General features: G+C 43.5%; 2 protein-coding genes across 3 annotated transcripts in view; one reads left to right on the forward strand and one right to left on the reverse strand.

Moving 5' to 3' along the window:
* LIG3 (DNA ligase 3) overlaps window positions 1-13,680 on the forward strand; it is a 23,963-nt gene extending 10,283 nt beyond the window's left edge. The window contains exons 10-19 of one of the 2 annotated variants that reach the window (XM_019545354.1): window positions 499-578; window positions 3,578-3,665; window positions 4,423-4,500; window positions 5,201-5,324; window positions 5,849-5,991; window positions 7,869-7,943; window positions 8,168-8,314; window positions 9,401-9,575; window positions 9,977-10,071; window positions 10,465-10,616. In XM_019545354.1, coding sequence (XP_019400899.1) covers window positions 499-578; window positions 3,578-3,665; window positions 4,423-4,500; window positions 5,201-5,324; window positions 5,849-5,991; window positions 7,869-7,943; window positions 8,168-8,314; window positions 9,401-9,575; window positions 9,977-10,071; window positions 10,465-10,593 — 1,134 coding nt within the window. In that variant the 3' untranslated portion in view covers window positions 10,594-10,616. Of the gene's footprint in view, window positions 1-498; window positions 579-3,577; window positions 3,666-4,422; window positions 4,501-5,200; window positions 5,325-5,848; window positions 5,992-7,868; window positions 7,944-8,167; window positions 8,315-9,400; window positions 9,576-9,976; window positions 10,072-10,464; window positions 10,617-13,110 lie in introns of those variants that run through there. The other variant, XM_019545352.1, reaches the window with a different exon arrangement.
* Window positions 13,681-15,821: 2,141 nt separating this feature from the next.
* The window catches only part of RFFL (ring finger and FYVE like domain containing E3 ubiquitin protein ligase), a 78,405-nt gene continuing 70,579 nt past the window's right edge, over window positions 15,822-23,647 (reverse strand). Inside the window, exons 4-7 of the mRNA XM_019545355.1 lie at window positions 22,994-23,077; window positions 21,797-22,004; window positions 19,334-19,357; window positions 15,822-18,974 (exon numbers count right to left, since the gene is read on the reverse strand). Of these exons, the coding sequence (XP_019400900.1) occupies window positions 18,784-18,974; window positions 19,334-19,357; window positions 21,797-22,004; window positions 22,994-23,077 (507 nt within the window). The 3' untranslated portion in view covers window positions 15,822-18,783. The remainder of the gene's footprint in view (window positions 18,975-19,333; window positions 19,358-21,796; window positions 22,005-22,993; window positions 23,078-23,647) is intronic.

Here is a 23,647-nt window from a genome sequence, read left to right on the forward strand (position 1 = left end):
TTCTCTGCTATTATTCAACTTAATGCTGTAGGAGGTGGAAGAGGTCAGCGTGACACTGTGATTTTAGGTATATATTGGTATGACTTGTAACTCAGTTATGTTAAACTGAAATGAGGATCAGGATGGTATACTGAGAATTAAATTACTGCTTTTATAAGGAGCCATTAACCTAACATCGATATAATGTCTGGGTTTTCTCACAGCAGGAGTAACTCATGCTTCACTTGCTGGAAGTCGCTGATATCTATCCAGCTCTTGCTACCCTGTCAGTAGCAAATTAACATGTTTCTTTTTCTTGTTTTGTATTTTAAAGAACTACAGTGTATTTAAATCCTAGTTGTCTACAAGGAACAGTTGTTTACCATAACAAAGCTTAAATGGAAAAAAAAATTCTGTTGCTTCATATGTTTGTTTTGTACATTTTCTCCAGTATTGCTATGTGCATAGTAGTTCAGTACTTTGTGCAGATTTCTTTAACTGTTCTTAATTGCCTTACAGAAAGCTGCTTTCCAAGATGCCAATGTCTGCTTGTTTGTATTTGATTGCATCTACTTCAATGATATCAGCCTGATGGACAGGTATGTTTGAAAGACATGGGTCCAGTGATGTTCAGGATGGAGAAATAGGACTAAGAAAATATTTTTAAAAGTACTAAAGTTTACTTGGGCCTATCTATACTGCAGCATCTGTGTGTCCTGAGCACATCTGACTTACATGACCCTGAGAGGCTACTCAAGCCTCATCCCCACTAGCTGCTCTTGGGTATCCTGGAGATTAGAAGGCTATCCCTTGGAGTTAGTCTCATTGGCACATTCTCCAGGCTTGTAGCATGCGAGTCTGCACGGCATTCTGTGGCACATGCCAGCTGGACATGTTGCTGCTGTAGAGGAGACGGTCATTTGGGGACTAGGTCTGCAAACTGATTCATGTGCCTGTACCCTTTGCATCTGCTGCTTTGTCTAAAACTGTTTAGCTGCAACTTTATCCATGGCTTCTGCTGATTTTTAAGTTCCCCATCTGCCTAAGTTTGCCAAAGTGGGCCACTTGGAAATCTGAGTCCTGACTCTGCGGAGCTGTTTAGTGTTAAAGCTGTGGCAGGACACCCTCCTGTGTCCCACATGTGGATCCAGTTAGTAGTGTCTGAGTTGCTTCAAAAATGAGACTTGAGCACCAAAGTCACTTAGATGTTTTAACATTTATGCCACTCTATGAATCTTATAGGCTTTGTTGCAGTAGCTGTGTATTCTGACTTGTCTGTCTCTTGCAACACAGATGTTTTATCATTTTGCTCTAACCCAAAACAGAAAGTTCGTTCTTTCTTTCTGGGCTTATTTTTGACCCTTTTTGGGTGCTGACAAATGTGGGGGAAACCCCACCACTTCACCAGATGAGGAATTGTATCAATTAGACTCTGCTCTGCAGCTTTTGTATAGCTTGTGAGCTTCAGCAGGGCTTTTTGGTGCTTTTATTTAATAGCCAATTCAATTGGCTATTGGGTAAAATTGCCAAAAAACCCTGCTGAAGTGTATGAGCTGTACAGATGCTTGGCAAGCCCAGTCAAACTGATTAGATTCCTCTTCTGGGCATGTGCTGTGTTGTGCTCAGTCCAGGGGCACGTAGAGCTGAAAGTAAAGTGCTTTTTTCTTTTTTTTTCACATCTATAAGCAGCCTTTATTGTTAGTTTAAGCCAATGTTTAAAATGGTATTTTAAAACAAAGTCAATGTTTTGTTTAAAAATATTGATACCAAATGGTTTGAAATTTTCCATAATAAAATAGTTCCATTGAAGAGTGTCTAAATAAAATGTTTTGACATTTTAAAAAGTATTTCCTACCCTTTTGAATGAAAATTCTTGTTGAATTCAGCCTAAATTAGCAAATAGCTTCAGCCCCTTGAAATGCCTTGTTTTTGTGAATATACAGTTCTTCCAAAAAATTAGCTCTAAAGTTTTTAAGCAAAGTAACTTACTATATGTACCCAAATACAAGGTGACCTGGAATATAAGACAACCCCCCCCCATAATTAGGTTTTACGCACAAAAATTAGAAATCTTATTATAATTTTCAGTGTATGAAATCTAATTAATGGAGGATCATCTTAAATTTATTCCTGCCGCCCCCCCCCACACACACACACAAAAATCACTACAGGTGGTGGTGAAAAGTCAGGGAGGAGTAATGGGGCAGTTGAGTGGGGGGAGTAGCAGGGTGCAGTAATGGAGCAGACAGTGGTGGGGAAAGTGGTAGGAAATGGGCAGTGTGGAGGTGGTGGTGCAGACAGTGAGAGGTAGGCAGCCTGCTTCCTGCTGCCACTTTCTTCCTTTCCTGTCCCTCCTTACCCCACATTCTGCCTGCTCTCCCCACAGTCTCAGACTGCCTGAATCTTCTTCTTGTGCCACCCTCCGAAGTCTTATTCCCCCTGCTCTCCCCCCTTACCTTGCTCTGCACCAGCAGTCTCCATCCCTGCTGCAGCCTGGGGCAGGGAGCAGGGCCAGGCTGGAGCCATGTAGTACTGCAGAGCTGGTACTGTTGCTACAGGGCTGGGCTGGCCCATGTCCTTTGTTCTCCAGGCTGCAGAGAGGGCAGCCTGCTAGCATGGAACAAAGATAAGGAGGAGTGCACAAGAAGGGACAAGAGGAAGAAGCTGCTTGGTGGGGGCAGATACTGGGGGCTGCAGGGAAGGAGTGGCAGGGTGAGCAGAGTTTGAGGAGGGAGGCAAATGGGCAGCAGCTGCCACCCCAGCTTTCCAGCTTCAGCAGCTGCACTGTATTATAAGGCAAGGAGTTTTTGTCCTCCTGTTATAAAGGCAGGGGAGGGGTGGGTGGGAGAGAACCTCAGCTAATTGAATAAATATTGTAATATGTATATTACACAAGCTGGGTGTAAGAGCATCTGAATTATCTTGGCCTTCCAGATTTTACCCAGCTAATTGCTGCATTTCTTTGTTGTTGGAAAACAAAAAAATGCATCTGATTTCAATAAAACTGGGGGATCACCTGTGCGAATAACCTCTCTTAATAGGAGGGTAGATGACCTGTACAGCTTGCACACAATGGAGCATTGCATGCTGGGAGTTGTAGTATGCTGTCACCCACTCTAAAACAGAGGTTGTATACTAAAATCCTATTGGACAGGAGAGGCTGAACTCTGTAGCCTGAGTATTCTAATATAAATAACACCATTGGCTTGAATTTCACTTTTAAAAGGATGTTAATAGATTGATAGCAGCAATGAAATATTTGAGCTAGAACCAGCAGACCAGAATCCTGTTCCACTTATCCTCAGAACAATCAAAGACCTAAAAGGCTTCAGTATTAATCACAGGCTCCATCTATGAGTTGAAACTAGTATCCATGATTTTAAAGCTGGCTTATTTGTTTATGGGGGAGTTTATAGTACTTTACAGGGTGGTGTATGAAATTGATTGCATTTCCTGGCATTGTAAAGGACACATTTATTTGCTAAGTGATGTTTAAGTAGCTTTTTCTTAATATTCAGGTGACTAGTACATAGCGCCTGAGGAACTTTTTCTTTTTTGATTATATGCCCTTTGTTGATGTGTCTGTATTCTTTCTCAGGCCATTGCGTGAGCGTCGTAAGTTTCTCCATGATAACATGGTTGAAATCCCCAGCCGGATCCTCTTCTCAGAGATGAAGCATGTCACAGTGAGTTTGGTTTCAAATAGTAAAAAGGGTTTACTGTCAGGTTCTGAATCTGGGCTCTGACCCTTTACAACTCTCATTGACTTAATAGCAACATGTTTAAAGGCTGCACATCTAGCAGCTCTTCAAATGATCATCCACATGGATTCTATTTCTGGTATGCATGCATGCAACATGAGATGCTTTTCTGGGGCTGAGCACATGTCCCAGTGGCCCTCAATTTCAACCCAGGAATATAGAGGGTGCAGTGGATTCAGCTGACTCTTGTTTCCTCCTTACTGTTTCTAGAGGTGATCCGGCATCACTGCATTATCTACTTACTCTGCACGTCCTGCAGTTTTTCTTTAGCTGGTCAACTGTATATGTGAAAAAGCTGTCACTAGAACATAGGAGCTGCAACCTATTCCATCTAAGACTGTAGCCTGGCAGCAATGGGCAGGCTATTTTGTCTACTATAGAGACAACAACATACTCAGTGGCTGCTTCAGTTGCCATGCACAGAACTGCATAGCTTTACAACCCTCCTTCCCCTTCCTGCTGCCAAGTCCTGTGCTTGTGTTGACAAAAAAAAATTGAGGGACAGCTGTTTTCTTTGAAAATAGCTGGCTGATGGTATTTGATAATTGTTTGCCACTACACTACACTTTTTCTTGGTGAATTTTTGCTCCCCCTGAAGAATGGTAAGAATAGCCAGTGGAAAATCCCTGGTACACATTGCCATCTAGGAGGATGAGACTTAGACATTTCCTTTCCCTTCCAGAAAGCTTCAGATCTGGCAGATATGATCAATAGAGTCATCCGTGAGGGACTGGAAGGACTGGTGCTGAAGGATATAGAGGCAAGTCTACTAATGTCCATGTTTTCTCCTGGATTGAAGAAGAACCTTTTAAAAACAATTTGTCACTGTAAGGATTAGATGATATTTAATACTGAATTGTTCTAAAGGAGTCTGGCTCTTTAAAAGTAGATGAACTATTCCAAAAATAGGGTGTTGGTATACAACTGACTTCTCTTGAACCCTCAAATTACTGTTATTACCTAGCTAAATAGTAATTTCATTCTTACTTGGTTGCATGTGTCATTTAAGTGTTCATTTAAATTCATGAAACCTCTATAAACAGGGCTAGCAGTACTTATACATGCCCTATAGCAGTGTGGGCCACTGTTTAGGATGCTGAATTGGAGGAAAAAAACTTGACCTTTTATGGACAACTCTGTTTTGACCATAGATGTAGCACTATGTCTCTCAGCATTTTGGTTTCCGTCTGCATAAATGTGTTTTAAAAGGTACTTATGATACTTAGCTGCCTTTGTAAAATTTTTTGAGATTAGAAGAATGAAAATACAATATACCTACCAGCATTTTTTTTTTTTAAATGTCATCTCTAGATTTTGGTGATGGTCATTGTTATAAACAGTGGAAATCTTGATCTAAATCTGTCCCTGTGAATCGGAGGTATTCTTATAGCCAGCTAATGGTTCCCTGCAGAAATATGAATGGGGTTTCCTTACCTGGAATGCATACTTGTTTTGTGTAGAGCACGTATGAGCCAGGAAAACGTCACTGGCTGAAAGTGAAAAAGGACTATCTTAATGAAGGTGCCATGGCTGACACAGCAGACCTGGTTGTTCTGGGAGCTTTCTACGGCCAAGGCAGTAAAGGTATGTCTGCTAGAACTAGTGTGTGTCAGTAACTTACCTGTTCTTTAGCTAGGAGAAGAATCTCTGGTTTTCTGCCTGGCTGATTTCAACAGCTGCCCTTTTTATCAGGCTGATTTTTGGATATAGCATTTACTGCTGTATGTAGTGATCTATAACAAAGCATGGCAGTTGCAAACAGCAGGCTTAACTGTGAGAGAGTGCAAGAGCATTGGGCAAGAGAGAGTTGGCTGGTGTCCTGTGGCCCAGCACAGAGTCTCATTACTAAGTGTTGTGCATTGGAGTTTACCTGAGAATATCAGTGATGATAAAGAAAGTCTTACTTTCAAAAGCTTGTCTTGCTCTGTGCCAGCTACGTAGTTGGCTCAGTAAAAGGTAGCAGCCTGAGAAATCCTTTCCCCTCACAATATCAGTCACAAGCATCAAGTCCCAAGGGTGAAGCTTCTGCTTGCTGCTGCTTTGTGAAATGTGAATTCCTAGGCTGGCCCTGGTATCTTGACATCGAAACCCCCTTTTCTCTGTTCCAGGTGGAATGATGTCAATTTTTTTAATGGGCTGCTATGATCCCAAGACTGAAAAATGGTGCACGGTGTCTAAGTGCTCTGGTGGGCATGATGATGCCACCTTAGCTCGCCTGCAGAAGGAGCTGGACATGGTGAAGATCAGCAAGGTGAGGTGGGATCCAGCACTGGGTTGATTTAGGATTACATTCGGCAATTGGCTTGTGAAAGGTCTGCTTCCCCCTTTGGCTTGAGTAGAAGTGGTGAGTGAGTAGAGATAGTGGAAATGACTGTCGGGACCTAACCATAACCCAAAAAACGGCTTTAAATGATGGAAGATATAGCTAAAGCTCTCTGGAGACCTTCCACTAGAGATCCATGATCTATCCAGCCAAACTGAACTCCAGTTACTGCCAGCTTTTTGAACATTGGGCATTCCCTTGCATTTGTACACTTGTGATATGTGGGAGGTTATGCACCATATTTAGATGAGAAGTAACAAACTACAATTTTAAGGGCCTCTCTAGACAGTTGGGTAAAACATGATCCACACAATCATGGGGCCACTGCCACAATTGGAACTCCCAGCCAGGGCAGCCCATGGGACTGTACTGTGGCTGAGAGTCCTGTCAGCTCTGGGACTTCCAGCCACAGCAGTGCATGGTGCAACCCTGCAGCTGGGAGCCCCATCAGATAACAAATTTAAAGCTGGATAGAAGCCAGCTGTAAAGTTATTATACACTTTCCAGCCCTACCTTTTATAGCTGGTTGGACCTTCTTATGGCATGGTAGTTCCACATGTTGCTGATCTGAAGTAAATACCTAATTAACCAGGTAATTGTGTAATACGTATAACATGTAGAGGGGGCATTAGTTTACTTTAACTAACCCAGTCATCAGATGAAGGTTCAGCATGACAAATGTCTAGGTAAAAATTTTTGAACTCCACAGTTAAAGCCTGGGCATATAAGGCTGTATACTCGTGCTCAACTAATCTAGGAGAATTCTTGGTTTGCTGAGCCACTATGTGTAACCTGTAACTATGGGGCCTGTGTGCATACATCTTGGCCTCCTCTGCAGGCTCTCAGTCTGCCTGGCAAGAGAGAATGGCAGTGCACGAAGCAGCCCTGATTGGCTGACCCAGACTGTCTTGCCGGCTGTTTCCCTGCAGCATGAGGGGATTGTGAAGGGGGTCCTGCTTGTCTGGAGCAGTAAAGTCCAGTGTAAGTGATACACTGTCTCCCTGGACCTCTGGGTGGGGAAAAAACATACTGGGATGCTGGAGGATTGTGCTGCAGCTTCTCTCAGAAGGTACCTATAGAGAAGATGCTCTCCTGGGAGCCATTTAACTCTAGTTGTTCATAGGTTGTTGTTCTACTAGAATGACCACTAGGAGAAAAAGCCTGAACATCTGTATACTTGTGGCTTCTCCTGGGAGAGTAGCAACTCTCCTGGGAGAAACTGAATATCTGTGTGAGGCTCCAGGCCATGTACAGACATTTGTTTTCTCCTGGGAGAGTCGCTGCTCTCTAAGGAGAAACCATTAATGTATGTATGTTCAGGATTTTTCTCCCAGAGTAAAAATGGCTGCTCTGGAAGAAAAATAACCTGTTGGAGAGTTTCTTCTGGCAGAGCGAATGTCTGTACATGCCATAAGTGTAGTATCTTGGGTCATTCTTATTTAAGTCCTGAAAATGAAATGAGCTTAAAGCATATACTTGATATTTTAGAAAGTTAAAAATTCAGTATGCCTAGCAGCATATCACTGTAAATTGAAAATTGTGTAGTAAGATTAAAATGTATTGGAATTCTGTTGAAACCAAGTTAAAAGCAACTTGGGCATTATGCCTCAGAGCAAATTGGTTGTTGGATTTTGAGTTGCACACTTTTGATATGTGAAGCAGGATTGTTAGGGTTGGATTCTGTGCAGGATGTAGGTGCTGTTGCTAATCAAACAAGTTAATCTTTTAGCAGTTCTTTTCTGTTAGAAAAGGTTTATTATATGGATTATCATCAGTGATCCTGTTATCTCCTCTTGGCTTTCTAGGATCCCAGTAAAATTCCGAGCTGGCTAAAAATAAATAAGCTCTACTATCCAGATTTCATTGTTCCAGACCCGAAGGTAAGTGCTCCTCGCATCCTCCATGGTGCTTCTGGCTGGAGTTAAATCTGTCTAGAAACCTCATAGTGACTTTAGAGAGATGTATATACATGCTTAGCTCAGTTCTGCCTGGGTCTTTTGGGAAAGAGGTGCGGAGATACAAACACCTCCAATTTAGTAGATTAATGAGAGGCCTACAAAGATTTGGCCTTCTCTCTGATAGATCTCCAATGTGTTCTATCTAGAAGGCCCCAGTGTGGGAGATCACAGGTGCAGAGTTCTCTAAAGCAGAAGCCCACACTGCAGATGGGATTTCCATTCGTTTCCCTCGTTGTACCCGGATCCGAGATGACAAAAACTGGAAGACAGCCACCAATCTCCCTCAACTCAAGGTGAGGCTTTTAATTTAGTTGCATGTCCTCAGCATGGTAATGATAGAAATTCTGAGGGAAGCTGCTTCAAGAAAAGGCAAATTCTGACCATGCTGTGCATAATGGGATACTTGCTGGCAGCCCTGTTCATAGTAGCAGATTGGGTAAGTGCACTAGGATGAGTTTGCTTTTCTGAGCTTTGTTGCTGTGCATCTTGTTTTTATATTGAAGGCTTTTCTGAGGCTGTTGGATGAGTTACTAGAAGTCACAGAATACCTAGGGGGTCACAAAATGAAACTAGTAGGTAATACATTTAAAAATAACAAAAGGAAGTTCTTCACACAGTGTATAATTTAAAGTGTGGAACTCCATTGCCATCAAATGTTGTGGAAGCTGCCAGCTTAACCACATTCAAAAAAGGGATTGGACAGGTTCTGGAGGAAAGGGGTGTTAGTAGCCGTTGAGTATGGGAATTAAGGATACAACCTCTGAATTGGAATTTCCCAGACTTTTTAAATGCTGGAGGCTGCAAGTGAGAGAAACAGTAGAAGAAACCCTGGTCAGACCCAGTTCATTCTCCCTTTCAGCATCCACTCTGCCACTGCAACACAGGAGACCAGGCAAGATGGACCTATGGTCTAACCCAGTGAATGGCAGTACTTTATGTTCTTAATAGTGCACTGTGGAGAAATACCGTGTCAGCAAGCTGTTGTGTTACCTCTTGTAACAGCCACAGTAATGGAGGAAGTCGTTTTTTGATCAAGATAACTTTCACTTCTAAGTTTGTCATAGTTCTACATTCCATCAAAGTGATACAGGTTACCCTCAGCTAAAAGGACAGCTTCAGCTAGACAAGCAGGTGAGCTTCTCAGACAGCATCCAGCCAATGGCGTTGCATTGGCTGGATTCTCCTGCTGTCCTCCTTCTCAGTCAGGGCAGGGGTGTTTGTGACATCCCATCTGCCATCTGTTCCTTCCTAGTTAGAAGTGATTGTAAGGGAAAAATAGGCACATTCCACATCAGCGTGGTCTGAATGGCAGCCTACCAGGACCTTGGAATCGCAGCCTTTGTACACAATCCTGATATCTTCCTTGTACTTTATGGCAGGAGCTGTACCAGCTCTCTAAAGAGAAGTCTGATTTCAGTGTTGTTGCTGGAGAAGAAGAGGTATCTACAGCTGGCAGCAGTGGAGAGAATGATGGAAATTCAGGGTCTTCCACACCACACAATACCCCTAAAACTCCCCCAAGGAAGTCACCTGCAAAAAACAAGAAGTCTGAAGGTAAAGTAAAAGAGGGTGGGCTCTGGATGGCTGGGGTCAGTCAATGGCATTCTCCCTGTATTATAGCAGCATGAATTTCCATCGTTCTGCCCCCAGAGACTTGATCTCCTTCCGAATTCCTGAGTAGCTTCATGTTCAAATGTTCACAACAGGGAAAGGGGTAGACAACCTGTGCATCATGCCAGTGCAGGAGCAGCAACAGCATAAGTTTGGGAGGCAATCAGGAAAGAAGATGGGGAATTTCTTCTTGGAAACTTACCTCTTAGCTCTTTGCAGCCAGTCTAGATGTGCCAGCACCTTTCCCTTTTCTCCTTTCCTACTCCCCTGTATTTCAAGAACTGCTTTAAAATGCACCTGTCTCAGCCATGTGCACTAACAATGCAGGGGGTTCTTGTTAACAGGTAACAATTTAGTCTATACGACCCCTGAAAAGAAAGCAGAGGATAAACGAGGGGAGAAGCGGAAAGCAGCCGAACTGGATGACAATGGGAAGAAGGTAAAGTTGGCTGGGTGGGGAGCTGCAGGGTAGTGAAGGGATGAGGGAAAACCTAAAATGTATGAATGTTCCAGAACAAATCTGAACCACCAGAGACTGCGTGCTGGATCATGGTCCTGGGCTCCCCCTATACCAGCAATATGGTGTGATGGGATCTGATGCTCAATCCTAGTCTTACCTCCCGCTATGCATGTGGGGCATGGCAGGAGGCGCAACTGCTGGGACTGTCTTTCAGATCCCATTGCACCTTCTTTTGAATGTCTGACAGTGGCCTTAAAGTTATTGCAGGGCAGCCGGTACCTGGTACCCCCAGGCATGCACAAAATCTTTGATATAAAGGAGGATCCCAGTGTCAGAACTATGGCTCATGGCAGTTCTTGTTTGTTTTTACAGAATAGGCACATGGGAGAGAAGCAGCAGGCAAGCTGTGCACCTGGGAAGGTGCTAACAGATCAGAAGCGCATACAAAAGCTAAAGACTCCCCCAGCCACCCTTATCAGTAGTATGCTAGCTATTTATTAAAGACTGAAACAAAATTAATTGCACTAACTCAGCTCTCTGCAAAAGAGCCAGCTGTTCATTGCTTTATGTCTGGATTGGTGGAAAATGACTTAGTTGAGAGTCTACCAGGTCTATATGGTTATAAGCCATGTCGGAGCATTTAGGAGTCTGGCTCTGTTTCAGATGCTAGCATTTTCTGCACATGTAGCACTTTTTGTGCCTTGGCAGTTCAGCATTGGTATTTGCCCACTAGATTGGTTTTAAGCTAGGCTTAGAAACGGGAGCGAAAGGGAAAAGCAGTAGCAGCAACCCAAGCTCCACATTTTCAGAGTGCAGGCAGGTGCCTCTGCCTCATTCATGTTTCTGCAACAGGCTGCAGGGAGTGGCTGAGCACAGGGCTTACCATTCGAGTGCAAACCCGCAGTCCCTCTGGTGTCCTGACTCCACCAGTGGCTTGTACCAGTTCTTTTGAAGGCAGATCTCTCATTACTGCACCTGTGTAGTGCTGTGTATAGAGGAGATGGGAGGTTGCAGAGGGAAGGAGGATTGGCTGATGTCCTGTATTAGAACTTGTGGGCTGTTGTAGTTTGTTACCCAGTGTAACTATTTGAACAAACAATGAATCCAGGGGAGGAAAGAGGACACAGTAATGTTTGGTTATTTAGGAGAACAATGTGCTCAATGAGGTGGTTCATAGTCATTTGAGAGTGTTGTAAAGTTGGCTCTTACAGAATCTGACCTTCAGTCTAACCATTCAGAGTGGCTAATGTCTGTTGGTTACTGTGCCTAAGGTGGGTCCAAAAGGGATTTAAGGAAGTGGAAGGCATTCCAAGGAGAGGGGATAGTGTGGAAGAAAACAGGCATGCTAATGGGAGAATAACAGCTGGCATTGCTGGCAGAGGGCAAGGATAGTGTGATGGGAGAGGAAGAGAGTGAGAAATGAGCTATTAACAGCCCTAAAAGTGACCAAGAGCTTTAATGTGACATGATGAAAAATCAGGAGCAAGATCTGGATGTCTCTGTGCTACCAGCAATAAATCCTTCAAAGTTCCAAACATGTCAGATGTAGCAAACTGAACCAGTCCATTCAGCTCACGAGGGGAGGTTTTGAACTTCCAGCGAAAGGATGATATTGTGGAGAAACAGCAATGCTATTATATCTGTGCTGTGTAGGAGTAGTCAGGGGACCACACTGCTGAAAAAATAGTGGGAGCAGTTCTGGGGTTTGGGCTTCAGGCTGTTTTTCCCGCGAGGCCTAGAGTAGCTTATCGGCTGTAAACAGCAAATACCAGCTGCAGGGCTGCCAGATTACTTGATTTAACTGAGAGAAGTCAATTCCCTCTGGGCATCTTAACAGAAGCTGTTTTGCTTGCTAAGCCATGTGACCACCAGGCCTAGAGGTAATAGTTAGGGCTAATACAATGGCCCTTTCCTGCCTGGCTAAGAAAACAGTTCAGTGGCAGCCTCTGACTTTGACAAGAGGAAGTTTGTGTTGTCCCCTGGCTGATGGATTGACTGAAGCCCAAAGAGTGAGTAATTTACAAAGATCAAGTATGGGATTGGGATATCCTCTTGGCTTGCCTTCCTTTCTTTAGTCACTGGATCACAGGACTGTCTGGTTTAGGGGCTTTGGCTTTAAACTATGGGGAAAAAACGATTGGGGTTGTGGGTGGTCCTTTTTCAGTTTGGTGTCAGTACAGGGAAATCCTGGAAGAGTCTCAACAGGAGATGATGCTGGTAAGAGCTAAAATGTTTTGGCTGTCATTGCTCTGCCTGCAGCACCATCAGCTCCTCTACCACTAGAAGTCTGCTGTGCCCATCTGCACTTTTTGGCTGCATTGTGGCAGCATGTGTCTGTGCAGATAGGAGTTGGCTTGCTTTCCCCAACATACTCCCCATTCGGCTCATCTTGCAGCAAGCCATTTAGCTGCTGACAGACATGGGGAAAGAAACAAATAAACAGCTTTACTGAAAGAAGCAGCATGTTATTTCAGCCTGGAGCATCTGTGCGAATTGTGAGCTTCAGTGGGGCTTTTTGGTGCTTGTATTGAAAGTAGATTCAATCAGGTAAAAGCACCAAAAAAGCCCCACTGAAGCACCCAATCTATACAGACATTGGGTGAGCTGGATCAAAGTAACGCAGCGCCCCTTGGATTCAGTGTGGGGGTGAACAGACTTTAAAGTAAAGCAACTGTTTTTTGGACTTTTTATGTCCGTAAGCAGCCTTAAGGTGTTGGATCTAAACTGGTGGCCCTAATGGAAAGAACAGGTTTTTTAGCTTTTAATAGAACATTTTTGGTATTGAACAAAATTGATCTGTTCTCAAAGCTGTTATTAAAAAAGCTGTGTCATCTTTTGTGTTGCAAGAGAACACAAGTGCCCTTTCAGCTCTATTGTCCTAGATCCTGTACAAATGCACAGAAAGAGCCCGTGTCCTTCAGAGCATAGATTCTAGGGACGTTTCCTGACTAGTCAAGTCTTTTATCAGCCCTTGTTTCTTCTATTTTTTTTTTCCCCCCCTGCCTCCAAATTTTGCAGATATTGCTGGACATATTTACAGGGGTGAGGCTGTACCTACCACCATCCGTGGAGAACTTCAGCAAAATCCGGCGGTACTTTGTGGCATATGATGGGGACCTTGTGCAAGAGTTTGATACAGCTTCTGCAACGCATGTGATAGGGGACCTTGAGGAGAACCCTGGAGCTAAGCGTGTGTCGCCCAGTTGGATCTGGGAGTGTATCCGTAAGCGGAGACTGGTAGCCCCCTGCTAAAAAGGCAAGGCAACTGATTTGTGCTTAAGTAGGGAACTCCCTCAGGAAACAGCAGAGACTAGGTAGGTGGAATAAATGTAGATTCCTTGCTCTTTCTACCAACTACCCTGTATAACACCGAGTTTCTCAAAGCTGGGCTCTCAGGATCCATAGCAGTGACACTGATTTTTATCGGTGCCAGCTGGAATGAACTCCCTACAGGGCGGCACCATTAAAATCTGTTTGTCTCCTGCCCATCATTTCTCCCAGTCCATTTTATCTAGGTGCTGGTTTCATCTCCTGTTTTTTGTTTTTTTAAAGTTTGGGTATTTTTATAAATAAAACATAAATAAAACTCTGCAGTGTCTCCTTTTACTGTAAAGGCATAAATGTTTCTCATAGTTGCTTTGTATCCAAATGGAAAATAGATTCTTGGCCCTATGTGCAATTCCCCAGAGATGTATTAACAGTGTGTACTTACTGCACTGCTATAAATCAAGCAGAGGAAGGCAAGGCTAAATTTTGTGCCCTTTTATGAGGGCTGTGTGAAGCTTCAGCAGCTGAATCTCTGAATCCGAATAGAACTGGGAGACCCATTAAAAGGTCCAAATTGGATCGGAAGCCTCCAAATCGATTTGCCCATAGACTATACAGGCAGGACACAGACTTACCAGCTGGAGGCAGCTGTTGGGGGTGCAGATCAACAGGGCTGTGCAAAATTTCGCTGGCAGTTTTTCGTTTCAACTCATTTCAAGCTCAAAACAGTGAAATCAAAACAAAACAGAGCTGTGAAACAGCCTCGAAACAAAACAAGGCAAGTCGCCACATTTTGAAATTTTTTAAAGGTTTTGAAGCTCAAGCTGGGCTTGCCTGCAGGGAAACAAACTAAAATAAGGAGAAGGGGTGGGAAGGAGTGCTTATTATTGACTGTGTAGCTGGCCAGTGACCGATTCTTCCCTGAGGTCCTTTCCAATCTCAGTGCTCTGTGGGAGGAATGGAAAAACTGCATAAAAGGCAGCATTGTTTGAACTGCCCTGCTTTCTGCCTTGGTGTCAGTTGAGTAACGGTGCACCTTAACACACTCATACACTGTCACCCACCCATGTCATGAGTTTTACCTGTCAGCAGCTAGAGGTGCAGGGCCCCAGAAGCCCCTATATCTATCTCCTTGACACCTGGCAGGCTTCATGCCCACAGCAGGGCCTAGCACACCTGCAGTTTTCACCCCCGTGCCCCAAGACACAGTCCCACAAGCACCCATGCCACAGGTTTTGCCTGTGCAGCCAAAGATGCAGGGCCCCAGAACCGAGAAGCCCCTGCACCTATCACCTTGAAAGCTTTGTGGCCTCAGCAGGGGCTAGCATGCCTGCAGTTTTGACCCAGCTGTGGCTTAACACATACATGTGACATGTTTTGCTTTCAAGACTGAGGTGCAGTTTCCCTGAAACCCCTGCACCTGTCTCCCTGAAACTTGGCAGGCTTCATTGCCTTCCTGCAAGTTTCATCCAAATCAGGCCAGAAATGACAAACTTAATCCACACTAAGTAGCATGTTGTAGGATTTGCTACTTTTTACCTTTTAGGGAGCTTTTCTGCCTGAAGTGAAGCAGTGATTACACAAGTTTGAAGTATCTTGTATGTTCATGGGTGACAAATAACCAAGCTCCTCCTCAAATGATCAGCATGTGTCCTGGCTGTAAGCCATGAGGTTTGATTGGGTTTCTTTTGGATTTTTTTCCCCAGATAATAGCATTTGCTACTTGTAATGGCAGGTAATTTAGCATACCCTACATCTGAGTGTGAATACATGTTATCTTTACAGAATAATTCTAAGGAAATAGGATTATTCCTATTTTAACAAACTTGTTAGCATCTAATCTAAACCATTCAAAATTACTCAACTGTGAAGCCTACCAAAATGTTTTTATTTTAAAGTCTCCCTTTTAAAGACAATATTTTTTATGCAGTGAGGTATGCATATTGATATCATATGTCAGTGATATTTGTCAGTATTGATGCCCCTTTCTCAAACATGTAATATAGAAGTCAAGGGACCTGACTCTACCATGTACCCTCTACTTTGGCCAATGTCAGTTGGGGCTGAGCACTATCAACACCATGTAGCCTTGAGGGCTAAAAAAAGGGCTTGCTTTTCTTTAATGCCTTACAAAATTACTAAATTGCACTGCTGAAAGTTGATCGTTTCTCACATTTTCTTTTCAGAGGAAAAAGTAGCCCTGAAGAGAGGAGAGGACCTAGAAATAACCAAACACATTCAGGATTCCAGTTGCATAAACTTGAGTAATAAATTAGGTTAAAAAAATGAGGAAAACAGAATTTCAGTTTTACCTCATTCATTGGTGGTAGTTAAGCAGCTGAAATGCTTGGAAATTGAGGGAGGGAGGGAGGGTGCTTATTCTACTCCTTCACATTTAGTGACAGGTGTTTAGTTCCTGCCACCTACCCCTGCTCCCAAGAGAGAAACACTCAGAACCTACGTAGTTGTCTACATTAAAGTTCAACTTTATTATAAAATTATAAACCAGAACTCTGTACCAAAACTAGTTAGGTTTTATTTAACCACTGTACCCACCACAATTTTTGAATGAAAGAAAAATGTAATAGAAATCATTTCAAGTAGACATTAATTTTCAAAATATTTTAAACAAATGGGCACATTGTACATAAAGCACTTAAATATTTTCATACACTTTTATCTTTATTAGTTTTTGATCAGTATATATTCTTTTGGGTTATGAATCTGCTTCCTCCGGATTTTTTTAAGTTTGAATTTATTTTAAAGTGAGTCGTCATACTGCCTCACACTAAATAATCCATTTCTGCAAAGGAGGAAAGAATGAAATTAGTTTCAGTATAAGTATTAGGAAAGCAAGCTGCACGTGAGTACCTCATTCCTAATAAAATTTTTTTCACTGATCTGCAAGTTGGCTTATCTGTTGTAGAAAAATAGGCATAGTAGCCTTAGAAGGGCTTGTAGAGAGTAGATGAAACCTATGTATTCATAGGGGAAATATTCCTTTTGCCAAGGCCCCTGTCCTGAGCTTATTGCTAAACATGATTACACACAACATTTTCACAGTGCATTTGCTAGATCAGAAGTTTTCAAGCCTCTCAGTAAGTACAGTCCATGCATTTTGGAAGTTGCCATAGAAACCCTCTTCAATGGCAATGACAGTAATGGTTTACGCTGAAAAAAATGCTAGGAAAATGATGCATCTTTAATGTAATACAATTTAGTATCTGGAAACAGAGGACCGTCTGGTAGTCTGCTAGAGCACTGAGTCAGAAATTGCAGAATATCCAGAAGTAACAGCAAGGAAAAGAAAGAAGGGTAAAGCTACAACTGGCATATTCATAAGAGACTCAGGTAGGAAGAAGCCTGTCCATTCTTTACAGGAATTATCGTTCTGGTTTCTGTATAACCTGAAAACACCATCTAACATAGATGTTGAATAAACTGCAGCCTCAAATTTCTTTATTGCTAGACTACGGTATGCATAGCTACTAACCAAGAACTAGTTTTTTCTTACTCTAAACCGAAGAGACCCTCCAAATCCATGTGTTTACTGGAGTGGAGGCAATGCTGCTGATGTACAGCAGTGTTAAATGAATTTGCATAGTTAGACAGCTGATAACGTATATTGCCAGCTGTTATTGCAAACATGCATGGATCTGCAATAGCGGTTTCTTTTAAATATATCTTGAGTGTTGTAGAGGCTGGGAATGGATACATGTAAACACACACACATACCCACCCACCCCCCTCTGAAGTTCTTACAATCGCAGTTGAGGAAAACTTGAGACAGACTTCACTGAAACTCTGCTGCTACATGCAAGATAAATATCCTGACGCAAAGTTAAATCCTAAATGGCCCAGGTGGCCTCTTGGAATAAGACACTAGTGTGACCATAACTGCTGGGGAGAAAAGTTATTTAAGGCATTAGTACCGGATCATCCTGAAAGTTCATATTTTGCTGCCATCCAGTAACGAATGGCGTATTCCTAAGATATACCTTGTAAGACCATTTTTTAACTTCACAGTGAGTGTGGAGGAGCCCCACAATGCAATTCAGTATGGATTCACAAGGGCTTTCCAAACTGCAGTTTTCAGAAACTTGGGATTGGCATAGAAGTATATTTGAATGATGCTATAGCCCCTTCCATTACCAAGGGAGAAGTTATCTTGTGCCATTCAACAAACCATCTCTATATTTGATAGCACTTGAGAATGGTGGAACAGAGTGAACTGGTATCCTGTGCCTAAGAGGGAGATGAAGAAGGCAAAGGAGGCTAAACAGTGCCAATCACTTTAACTCCCTGGAAGCAACAGACAGCAAGAAATGAAAAGAAAGCAGCTAGGGGAACATTCATAAGGCAGGGAGAATGCCTCCTTACACTTTCCTTATTTCAGCATCACTTTGACAGATTCATCTCTACTGCAGATGTGCAGAAATAAATTGGCCAGGGCTTCATATAATTGAAATGTTGGAAAAAAAATCCCTACGTTAGAGGGGGAAGGTGGATTTTTTTTCCACTTGTGCTCAGGCAGTGCATATACTGGGCAAGTTGGTGCCTAAGATAACTAAGAATCAGTTCAGTTACCATGTAGGCAAGGTACTACTCTCAGGTCTTCTACAAAGAGGAACCAACATAGGACAAAACACTGGATTCAGGTGTGTAAGAAGCCAGGTGAGATGTTGTGCCTCTTCGCTGTCTGACACAGAATATTTAATTTCTTAAACACTGAAGCCTTCCTGCCTCCTTTAAAGCAGAGCAGGCACGCCTCGATTCCACTGAGCTAGAATTAAGCACATTTGGAATAGGGAGAAGGTGAGAGGGGGGCAACATTCAGCCTGGCCTGCAAGCATTAAAAACTAGAGCTTAAAATAAAGTTATATGCTCAAAACAAGGAACAAGCTCAACCAAGATTGTGTTCCCTGAAAATAAAAATATCACTGGAGGTGATTCACAGAGCAAGTGAATAAGAGAAGCAGAATGGGAACATTCAATAGCAGCAAAACAAAACAAAAAAAACTATCGTGTGTGGAGATCTCAGCCCTCATTTATTATTTGCAGAAGAAATAACAAGCCTCAGGATCTGGTCTTTGTGTTGAGAAGCCAAGTGACTGTTTATCCCCCATCACCAGTTGATCAAGCTGCTCTCACAGGCTGTTAGTTATTTCTGTGTCTGATGCTGTTATTAGGCTCCAAGGAGTCCAGGCACTGTGGTGTATAGCAATGTGGTGGGAAGGACACATCCAGTCACAGCTTCAATATGAAAAATTTCCCAAGCTTCCTCTTGCCTCACCTCTCATGAACTTCAAGCTTCCTGTGAGGTCTGAGTGCTAGTCTTGGACCTTCAACTGTGTGTAGAGATTTTAACCATTTCTCTAGCAGCACATGAGGCTTTAAGGCAACACTGGTCTTCCTTGCTTTCACTCAGGACTTGAAGACATGGACAGCTCTTATCACGTACTGCCGGCAGATGGGACACTCATTCATACGCTTCCCACACTTGGTACAAGTGACCATATGGCCACATTCTAGCAGGACACAGTCAATTGGTGAATCCATGCAGATTTTGCAGAGATTCTCTTCAGCACCAGGAAGCCCAGTGTTACCTGAACAAGCTAAAGTTTAAAAGGCAAGTATTAGACTTGAGGAAAATGCATCAGGGTGTTAAGGACAAGAGTACATAGGTCAGACAATACAAACTTCATTACTGACTTCAATATCAAATTATGCATAATTGCCAATGTTAAGAAGCATCATCTTCTGCAAGTAATGTGTAAGCATAACTGGAATCTTTTGAGTAATCCTGCTCCTAACCTTGCACCAGTGCCACGTGAGACTGCTTGTCTGGCAGGGAGCTGGAAATTTTTGGCTAGAACAAAAACTTTTCTATATTAGAGCATGCAACAACTCCTAGTGCTGAGAATTTTTCTGGTGTGGCTACAGAGCTAACATTTTGAGAATCAACACCACTTACCATTTTGATCACCAGTGTCAGAAACTGCATATAGGAGGGAAAAAAGAGAGAAGTTGTATTATTTTGTGCAATAAACAGGAAAATCCTACCAGAGTGGTAGATAATTATTTTGGCTGGAGGCCCACTCAATGAATTTTGGTGAGCTGTTGAGAGCCACAATGTGGTAACCAGCTTGGGACTGGAAATCCCACCCTCTAACCCCCGACCTTTGCTACTGGAAGCCCTTCCCCTTGCCCCCAGAAGTACTCTTGGGAGGGGGAGGGGAGTTGCCATCTTCGAACCAGAAAAAAACAAATCATGTACTAAAAATAAAACATCTACTATAACATTTCAATTTTATTTTAAAAAATATTCTTGTCCTGATTTATGTGTGTTTGCATAGTATATATAGAGACGATTGCATAATAACTAAAAATAAAATCTTACTTTTGTATACTATGTGTGGGATGTGGTTGGAGGGTGGGTAGATGTGTGTGGTGGGGTAGGTTTGTGGGTGGGTAGGTGTGAGGTTTATCGGGGGTGGCTGTGTGGGGAACAGTGGGGGGGGGTGTGGGAAGGCATAGTGTTTGGGGGATGTGTTTGTGTGTATGTGTAGGGTGTGGGTATGGTGAGGTATGTGTGCCCCCCACACAACATGTTTCCACCCCCCCCATTGTGCACAGCCCCCTCTGCCAGCAGCAGGCAGCAAGCCCTCAGGATGCTCATGGCCCACACAGGAGGGGTCCCATAGCAGCGCACAGCACCAGCCAAGAACCAGGAGCTATACATGGCAGCAAGGAGCGGGGCCAGACCAGCCCTGTTTCATTGTGCTGGGCTTCCTGCAGCTCACGTGCAGCTGCTGGGACTTGACCAGAGCCATGCGCTGCTGGGGGAGAGCCCTACATGATGGAGCTGGCAGCCTGGCCCCATATGCAGCTCCTGGGACTCAGCCAAGGCAGCAGGGAGCAAGGCCGAGTCTGCCTGCCTCCACTGCACAGGGCTTCCCCCAGTGGCATGAGTCCTGGGAGTTGCATGTGAGCCGCAGGGAGCCACACACAATGGAACAAAGCTGGCCCAAGGCTTCACGCTCCCACTGACCTGGGCTCTGCACTCTCACTGCCCCACTAGGTGCGGGCTCGTACTCCTGCCCAGCTGCAGCTTCCTCCTGTCCACTACTATTTCCCTACCTGCTGCCCATAGTACTGCAGCAGTGACAGGAGGAACCACTGGGGAGCAGGGGAGCTGAGCAGTTCCCTGGGTGGCTGCAGCAGGGGCAAGGGCAGGAGCACAGCACATTGCTTCAGTGGGAGTAGGCAGCGCTTGATCCCATGTGGAGTGCGGCACGGGCACCCACAGACCAAGTCAGATATAATTCATTGGTGGGCACCCACCCGCCCACAGGCCGGATGAAATTTCCTGGTGGAATGGATGCAGCCCACAGGCAGTATTTTGCCCGCCCCTGCCCTAAGAGATGGCTTTCTTCAAGTCCTTTGGCTTTGTATTTTGTAAATCCCACATGGAACATTTTTGGAAGGGTGAGGTCAACTAGTGTGGAGTAGCTATTATTTGGTTAGACTATTAAGAAATTTTCCCTTTCATTGAACATAGTTAGGATGTTACAAAGCAAGATGACCATCTTAAATGTATATGGATTGTTATTTTGAGATTTAGTCAAATAAGTAGTTTTTGGCAGACCTAAGTCCCAGTTTCACTGAAAACTGTTGAGATATTATAGGTATTTGAAGACTGTTATCAAATCCCTCTTCAGTCTTCTCTTCTCCAGACTAAATAACTCTAGTTCTTCCAGCCTTTCCTGATAAGTCATGCTTCCCAGCACTCTAATCATTTTCATTGCTCTGTGCTGGCCTCTTTCCAATCTGGCCACATCCTTCTTAAAGTGTGGGGACCAAAACTGGGCACAGTACTCCACGTGAAGCTTTCGAGGATGATTAGAAAAAACTCAGCAAGTTAAAACAGGTTTCTTATCTTGAAAGTGATATTCTGTATGCTAATTTTGTAAGTAAATAGCTGTTTTTTAACTCCACCCTTGAAACTCCACTTGAGATCTAAGAGCCTATCTGGGTTCTTTCCTGCAGGCTTAATTACACCTGCATATATATATATATATATATATATATATATATATAGGTGCATCTTGTTGGCACTCAGTCCACAAATCTGTTAATGAGAGACAAGGAGACTTCAGTTTAATCTAACGTAGCTGCATGTGCTCTGGAGGCATAAGAAAAGCAAGAAGCCCTACTGTTGCACAATGGAGCAGTCACTTTACAGATCCAAACAACATTAATGCTTATATCAACAGGCATGAGCAATAGTAAATATACTTTAGCAACATGATGTTGTCTTCTTCCTGATCTAATTCTCTCATTGGTAATGAACAGATAGGAAAACTGTTCCCTTTGACCTGCTGCCTTATACTGAGTGTTGAGGCAGCTTGCAAAACTGACGATTCTTCCCCCTTACCCAGATGCTGAAGGTCTCTCTCTCTATAAAGGCGAGTCACTCTTTCCATCAGTTCCCACTTCTCACAGCAGCCTTTATAGTTGACAAAGTTGCGAGCAAGAATTTCTTTCAGCTGTCTTACAGAGAGCATGTCAATGTCTCCAATGCTTGTCAGGTCAGAGAGAGAGGCCCTCCGTCCCTGCATCAGGTTATCTTCCGAGTCAACAGACTAAAACAGAACAAAGACAGGACAATGTTTGATTTCACAGGCCACTGACATATGTGTAGAAACAAAAATGCTTTACCAGAAAAGGAAGTGCACCAGTTTGACCCAGCTTCCCAGCCCCTGTATAGACCAGGTGATTCATCGTCCTGACTGAATCAGCTTTTAGATAAAAGCTCCAATCCCCCCCCTCGATGAAGCACCCAATCTATATAGACATTGGGCAAGCCAGATCAAATGGATGTGGTGCTTCTTCTGGGCATACACTCTGCTCATCATGGGGGAACACCAAGCTGAAAGTAAAGTGTTGGGGTTTTTTTCATGTCTGTCAGCAGTCCCAGTGTCATGACAATTTAAAGCAGCTCTCCATACTTTCCTAGCCAATATTCATCCATAGAGGTATACTATCCCTCATGTACTTTACTCCATGAATCCCTCTAGTTATAAGAAATAAGTTCTACTCTGATATGTAAGTCCCTTTTATTATTTTAGGGCGCCCATACATGAGCACAGAGTGTGCTCCAATGCACTAGAATTCCAGTGCATCGGAGTAGATTCAATTAATCAAGTCTGCAGGAGCATGGGAATTGCCACGCTCCAGCAGCCTCCTGTGTCCCAAGCTTAAAAATGGTGGTGGGGGCATTTGAACTAAAGTTTGTTGAACAAACTTCAGTTCAAGTGCCCCCGCTGCCAATTTTAAGTGCAGGACTGCTGATACAGGAGACACAGCAGCACTCTAATTAGTGCCATCCCACCCCCACAACTGCTGGAGCACACGTAAAAGTGCCCTTAGTGTCCAGTGACACAAAGTTCTCTGCCTGTAGGGACATCCTTCCTGTTCCTCTCTGCATAAAGACAAGTTTTTTGGTGACTCTATTATGATAGCTATTTTGCTATCTTATTACATGGTCACAATTCTGTACTTGCTTAGTAATGAACTAAAACAACTCAACAGAATCCACCCCCATCTCTGTGCGATTCTAGCACATACAAACCTGTGTCTCCTCCTCTGCTGGTGCTTCTCCTGCATTCTCAATTCCTGTCATGTCGTCTTGGCTTGGAGGCACATACCCATTTGCCTAAAAGAGGAAATAAATCTTTCACCAATACTAGATCTCCCTGCATGTCTAGAGGGCAAGTGGGTTTAACAGCAAAGCACAATTCAGCACGCACTGCACTGTGGAATTAGGCAACTCAGCGCAAGGCCAAAAAGGAGCCAGGCTGGAAGAAAGAAAGTCCCCTTGATCACAGATGTGAGGTATAAAACAAGATCTCAGTGAGAAACTGTCATGCTGTATGTGGCTGTTGGATGCCCCACCTTGTCAGTTGAGTCTTGTTACATTACTGGATGATGTACAATAATTCCCCACATGTTCTTGTGGGGTTTATGGAGCCAGACAGGGTGGAAACCAAAAGAGTAATGACTCAGAAATGGAGGTTCAGAGTAATCAGAAAATCATTACGTGGAAACTTGGCATTCATGCCACATCACAATGAAAAACTGTGGAGCAATGTGACGTATCATGATGTCACAATCTCTACAGCATGTCAAGAGTAAGTGCTGTGTAGCTCTTTGAGACCAGTCAATGATGTAGTTCACCATGACTGAGCAACTAATCTGAGCAATGACCAAAGAAGCACAGTGCTCT

The sequence above is a fragment of the Crocodylus porosus genome, unplaced genomic scaffold (assembly GCF_001723895.1).
Source record: "Crocodylus porosus isolate Cpor-Errol unplaced genomic scaffold, CroPor_comp1, whole genome shotgun sequence".
In the NCBI taxonomy this organism is placed as follows: domain Eukaryota; kingdom Metazoa; phylum Chordata; order Crocodylia; family Crocodylidae; genus Crocodylus; species Crocodylus porosus.